At 43.5% G+C, this 6,194-nt stretch overlaps 1 protein-coding gene across 1 annotated transcript; it reads right to left on the bottom strand.

Annotated features, from left to right (window-relative positions):
- Positions 1–4,313: 4,313 nt before the first annotated feature.
- On the bottom strand, positions 4,314–5,246 carry LOC133098984 (olfactory receptor 8A1). The gene has a single exon (XM_061202445.1). The coding sequence runs from the start codon at positions 5,238–5,240 to the stop codon at positions 4,314–4,316; it is 927 nt and encodes a 308-aa protein (XP_061058428.1). The 5' UTR covers positions 5,241–5,246.
- Positions 5,247–6,194: the final 948 nt, after the last annotated feature.

Here is a 6,194-nt window from a genome sequence, read left to right on the forward strand (position 1 = left end):
AGCTGGTGGAGCCCCATTTCTTTGTGCCAAAGTCTTGCAAATGAGAAATTTTCAGTATGGTGATGGGGAAAGGGGTCCTATGGGGCTAGCGACCCTAAGTAATTGGTGTGGAAATTGCTTAACTGTATCGAAGGCCCTCATTTTGTGGTTTGGAATGAGAATGGAGCCCCAAGACTCTCTCTGGGATTGTTACACCTTCATTGATTCTTTTTCCTAATGAAGGGCTGTGGTTCCCATGCCAAAACTGCTCTGCATTTAATGATGCCTAAGGCTATCCTTCCCCGCCCACACCCTGGACTTTTTCCAAGTGGTTTAAACTACACTGGATTTCTGAAAAGCTCTGGAATGCAGGGCAGGGAACAGAAGTGGAAAGGGCATGAACTTTCAAAGCTGCAGTCAAAAGACCAGAGATGATAGTACCAGTTTTTCACTGTGTGACTTTTGAGAAACTGAATATACAAACACACGATGGCTAGACCATGTGTAAAAATAGAATTCCTACTCACAACCCCAACAGCAACCAGTCCGGGAAGCCAAACCACAGTCTCTGCAATAATCAGCCCAGAATGAACAGGACTTGCTCACTGCCTGCCAGCTTCCCTATTTTTTTTTTTTTTTTTAACCCCTGCTTCCAACTTGGGGCCAATCAGGAAAAGCCAAATATGCTCCCAAACCAATCACAAAGGATGCCCTGCTTATAGTTAGTTCCCCTCCATCTTCCCCGTGCCAACAACCTCCAATCAGAGCACACGTGAAGCCTTCCCCTTTCTTCACTATTAAGCTTTCCCCTCCCTTTCTGCTTATGAGTGTCTGCCAAAGGCAGTGATGGTGGCTGGATCCCTCGCTAGAGCAAGCTCTGGATAGATAGACTTGGCTTGTTCTCATTTGGTGTTCTTTGTTTATCCCACACTTTGGACAAGTGACTTAGCCCCATTTCTTTTATTTGTAAACGGTCTATAGATGATCTCACAAGATTGTGAGCATTGATAGATATTGAGTGTGAAGATGCCTTTAAAAAAAAGAATCATTTTATTGAGGTATGATTGACACAGAAAAAGCTATATTTAATGTATACAACTTGATGAGTTTGGAGATAAGTATACACCTGTGAAACTGTCACCACAATCAATGCCATAAACATGTCCATCTTCTCCAAAAGTTTCTTCCTGCCTATTTATTTATTGTGATAAGATCAATAAGATCCTCCCTATTAGCAAAATTGTAAGTATACAACACAGCATTGCTAATTACAGGCAAAAACAAAGTGACCCTTTGAGGTTTAGGCTGCGACCCTATGTAATTGGTGTGGAAATTGCTTAACTGTATCGAAGGCCCTCATTTTGTGGTCCTTCTCAGAGGACACATCTCAAGAGCACTCCATGTGTATATGTTCCTTCTATGTCTAATGGTATGAAAAATGAATGAGAAGCATGAAATACACACACACATAGCCTTCCTCTCTTTTTAGGAAAACACTATGCCACCCATAATAAGGGAAAAAATACCCCAAGAAACCTGAAATAAAATTTGTCTTGAATTTAATATGACTTTCCCACAAAGGATGGTCTTCAGCATATAAATTTAAATTCACTCCAAAAAAAACGATGCTTTGTAAACTGTAATATGTGGGACACAAACATCTTATCTCAACTGTGAGACTTGCCAGCTGGGGAGAGAAGCAGCAGCTATGGGCAAACACATGGGCAAGGTCACCTCTCTGCACAGTAGCCATAGCAACCTCCCCAGACTGGGTGAGAGGCTCCTGTCCTTGGCCCTTCTGTGGCTGTATCCGGTTGGATCCAAGGGGCTGTGCCCCAGACAGAGCCTCTGCACCTCCTTCTGGACTTTGCGTGTAGTGTTAGGATACAGAGTTCCCTGCCCAAATACCCTGTACCGGCCAGGGAATGGCTGTGTGCCGGGGTATGGATGGGAATACTTGTGGGTGGGACAGAACAAGGGGTGGGAGTGGACGGGGCAAGGTGAGGCTGTAGGCAGGGGGCTGGGGAGCAGGGAGAGGCTTCCTTTAGTATTGTGTTCTGGCGTGAGACTTAGAATCTGAAATTTCTAAATGTGAACCCGGCCTTCCAGCTTGTTATAAAGGCATATTTGTCAGCTTAGGTAGAAGAAACTATTTAACATTTTGTGAATGCTATTTTTAACTTTTAAATATTTAGGAAGTCTTTCCTCAGGCCACACGATATTAAGGGTGGGCTGGCCTGTCCCCCTACCCAGCAGTTCAGTGGGAGCTCTGATCCAGGGCCTCTTGGGAGAGTTGACTGCTACGCAGCTGCGGGTGGGCCCAGGAAAAGGAATTTTTATTTCTGTTTCTCTTTTTCCCACTCCCTCTTTCCATGCATCTTATCTCTCTGGGTAACCATTCTAACCTGCTTAATGTGTATTTTATGAATTATGAGAATAATTTTCTCATAATTAAAGAGAGAAAACAGTTTTCTCTCTGTTTTTTTTCTGGTTTGTGTGCATGTAAGTTAAACATACATAAGTAACATTAAGTCTTATGTCTCATTATCTTTCTTACTTTGCTCACATAGCGCTATAGCTCTAGGCTATATGGCCTATAGTTAATCTTTTGCTTCCAACTGTTGCAAAGTCTCCAGTTCAATTTACCTATTCCTTACCCAGTGGTGGATGTAAAGAGATACCTTGTTGTTTTATTTGCACTTCTCTGATTAGTAAATGGGTTGAGTATCTCTTCATCTGCTCAGAGGCACTTCAGGCTTTCTCTTCTGTCAATTGTTCTGTATACTTTGCCCATTCTTTCTGTTGATGTTGAAGTTTCTAATATATGCTAGTTAGATATCTTCTTCCAATTTGTTATATTGCTATTTATTCTTTCCATGGAGTCCTCTGCTGAACAAAAATGCTAATTTTTGATAGAATCAAATTCACCAGTTTATTTGGCTTTATAGAGTCTCACCTTTGGAAAACAAACATATTTTCCTGCATTTTCTTCTAATTAGAGGGGATCTGTAGTGGTAGAGATCTTATCTCTTGCTGGAAAAAGGTCAGGAAATAATAGGTAGACAGTTGAGAATGGTTCTCTCAATATCTATTATACCCTCCTTCTGGTCAGGTTAAAAAGCTAAAAATTACATATCCCAGTTTCCCTTGTAGCTAGAGCCATGGATGTGAATTAGTTCCCACTAATTAAATGCTTTTGTGTGAGGTTTGAAGGGTGGGAGTGAGGTGGCTCTCACTCCTTAGTGCATATCAGAATCCCCAGGAGGCCGGTTACAACAGAGATTGCTGGGCCCCATCCAGTAATTCTGTAGGTGTGGAGCAGGAACCCCAAGTTTGCATCTCTAACAAGTTTCCAGGTGATGCTCAATCCGAGGGTTCAGTTGTTTATTTACTAAGCCAAGTTTCCATAGTGAAATGGGGAAAACAATAGTACCAATCACTGTGAGGTGCAATTCAAATAATGTACATAAAGCATTTAGAAGCATTTCGTGGCTCAGAGTAAGCCTCCAAAAGCATGGCAGTGTCTGGCATTATTATTATGTTACTAAGGAAGTCACATAAAGGGATCAGGTAGAAGTTCTTGGGCAAGAATAAGTAGGGAGGCGTGGAAGAGAGGAGAGGAAGAAGTCTAGATGAGAAAGGCTCTGGGTATCACCTCTTGGTGACTCTCAAATCCACCTCTCTCTGCCTTGTGTACTCCCAAGTGCAAAAAAGTAGGAACAGGTTGAGTAGTATTTTCTGCATAGAAGGTAATAAAATAGCTAATGACTCTCAAACTCAATGCTCATAGTTTAAATTTTTTTTAATTGAAGTATAGTTGATTCAAAATATTGTATTAGTTTCAAGTATACAACATTGATTCAATATTTTTATAGTTACTCTATTTAAAGTTATTGTAAAATAATGGCCATATTTCCCTGTGCTTACAATATATCCTTGTTGTTGATTTTATACATATTAGTTTGTTCCTTTTAATTCCCTACCTGTATCTTGTCTGCCCCCAGCCCCCCAGTAACCACTAGTTTGTTCTCTATATCCGAGTCTGTGAAAGTTTAAAATTTATGTTAAATTACAATTAAGATAGTAGAGTTTACCAAAGGGCTCAGGATAGAGAAAATGCTTCCCAAATGAGAGAAAACATGAACTTAAAATCAGCTGGCTTCAAACAGAAATGAGAGGAGAGAGAGGGCGGGAAGGAAGAGGGAAGGAGGCAGTCACCCAGCCATGCAGAGATGGGATTGTTTCCCATCACGGGTGGGCTAGCATTCAGAGGGCTTCCCTCTAGTATTCATAACAACTTATTTTTAAAATTGAGAAATAATAATAACATTTGCTCAAAACAATTTTCCCCTCAGAGTTTTCTTCATGGCAGCCTTTACCTCCTTATTCCTCAAGCTGTAGATTAGGGGGTTCAGCATGGGGATCACTGTGGTGTAGAACACGGAGGCCACTTTCTCCTGGGCCGGGGAACTGGCTGTGGAGGGTTTCAAGTACATGAATGCGGTCGTTCCATAGAACATCCCCACTGCAGCAAGGTGGGAGCTGCAGGTGCTGACGGCTTTGGACCTTCCCCCTGTGGTGCTGATGCGGAGGACGCTGGACAGGATGAAGGCGTAGGAAATGAGGACTGTTAAGCTGGTGACCACGATGTTGAATCCAGCCAAAAAGAAGACTGTCATCTCAATATGATAGGTGCTAGAGCAGGAGAGCTTCATGAGGGCGATGTCACAGAAGTAATGACTGATGAGGAGCTCACAGTAGGGCAGTTTCAACATGAGGCCAGTCTCTATGGTTGAGCCAATGAGCCCCATGGCATAGACCCCAACCACCAGCAGGGAGCAGAATCGATATGACATGATGATGTTGTAAAGCAAAGGGCTGCAGATGGCGACATAGTGGTCATAGGCCATGACTGTGAGCATGTAACACTCAGCAACGACAAACACAATGAAGAAGTAGAGGTGGGACATGCACCCTGCATAGGAGATGACGTTCTCTTCTGTCACAAAGTTCACCAGCATCTTAGGGGTAATGACAGAGGAGTAGCAGAGATCCACAAGAGACAGGTTGCTGAGGAAGTAGTACGTGGGGGCGTGAAGCTGAGCATTTAGACAAATCAGTGTTATCATGCCCAGGTTCCCTATCATGGTGACTGAATAGATCCCAAGGAAGAGGAGGAAGAGGGGGAACTGGAGCTCTGGCCGATTTGTTAAGCCCTCAAGAATGAACTCTGTCACTGTGGAGTGATTTTCTCCAGCCATTCTCCTCTGGTTGGGAGCGCTGTGGCACTGGGAGAGAAGAACTCCATGAAAGGCTGCATCTTGCACTGCTTGGTGAAGCTAGTTTTGAGTATCTGGAGCCAGCTGAGTGATCCTGGTGTACTTCCTGATGAAGTATCCCTCATCCTGCTGTTTATTTTGGGAGGAAGACCAGACCCTGGGTATTTCAAAGGTCATGGAGATGAGAGGAAAAAGGGGGAAAGATCTGAACCTTTTACCATTTTCATGTTTCTCAAATATTCTAGAGAGGTGGTTCTTTTTTTTTTTTAATAAATTTATTTATTTATTTATTTATATTTATTTTTGGCTGCATTGGGTCTTCATTGCTGCACGCGGGCTTTCCCTAGCTTCAGCGAGTGGGGGCTACTCTTGGTTGCGGTGCGCTGGCTTCTCATTGCAGTGGTTTCTCTTGTTGCGGAGCACGGGCTCTAGGCACGCGGGCTTCAGTAGTTGTGGCACACGGGCTCAGTAGTTGTGGCTCGCGGGCTCTAGAGCGCAGGCTCACTAGTTGTGGCACACAGGCTTAGTTGCTCCACGGCATGTGGGATCTTCCCGGACCAGGGCTCGAACCCGTGTCCCCTGCATTGGCAGGCGGATTCTTAACCACTGAGCCACCAGGGAAGCCCTTAGAGCGGTGGTTCTTAAAGTGTAGTCCCTGGACCAGCACCCTTGGCATCACTTGAAGATGTTAGAGATGCAAATTGTCAGACCTCACCGAAGACCTACCAACTCAGAAACTGTGGGGATGGGGCCCAGCAATGTTTCCTATTGTCTCCAGTTGATGCTGATGCACGCTCTAGTCTGAGAACCTCAATTCTATAAGCAATGAGCAGTATATTCCATATTTTATAGTTGGAGATGCATTTTGATTCAGAAATGAAATTCCCCTGTCATCTATGTAAGTCCTAAATATTCACTGAATGTGCACATATGAAT

This window comes from Eubalaena glacialis, chromosome 10 (assembly GCF_028564815.1).
Source record: "Eubalaena glacialis isolate mEubGla1 chromosome 10, mEubGla1.1.hap2.+ XY, whole genome shotgun sequence".
Lineage (NCBI taxonomy): Eukaryota > Metazoa > Chordata > Mammalia > Artiodactyla > Balaenidae > Eubalaena > Eubalaena glacialis.

Coding starts and splice junctions, on each gene's coding strand:
- LOC133098984 (XM_061202445.1), bottom strand. CDS start 5,240: ATGGCTGGAGAAAATCACTCCACAGTGACAGAGTTCATTCTTGAGGGC.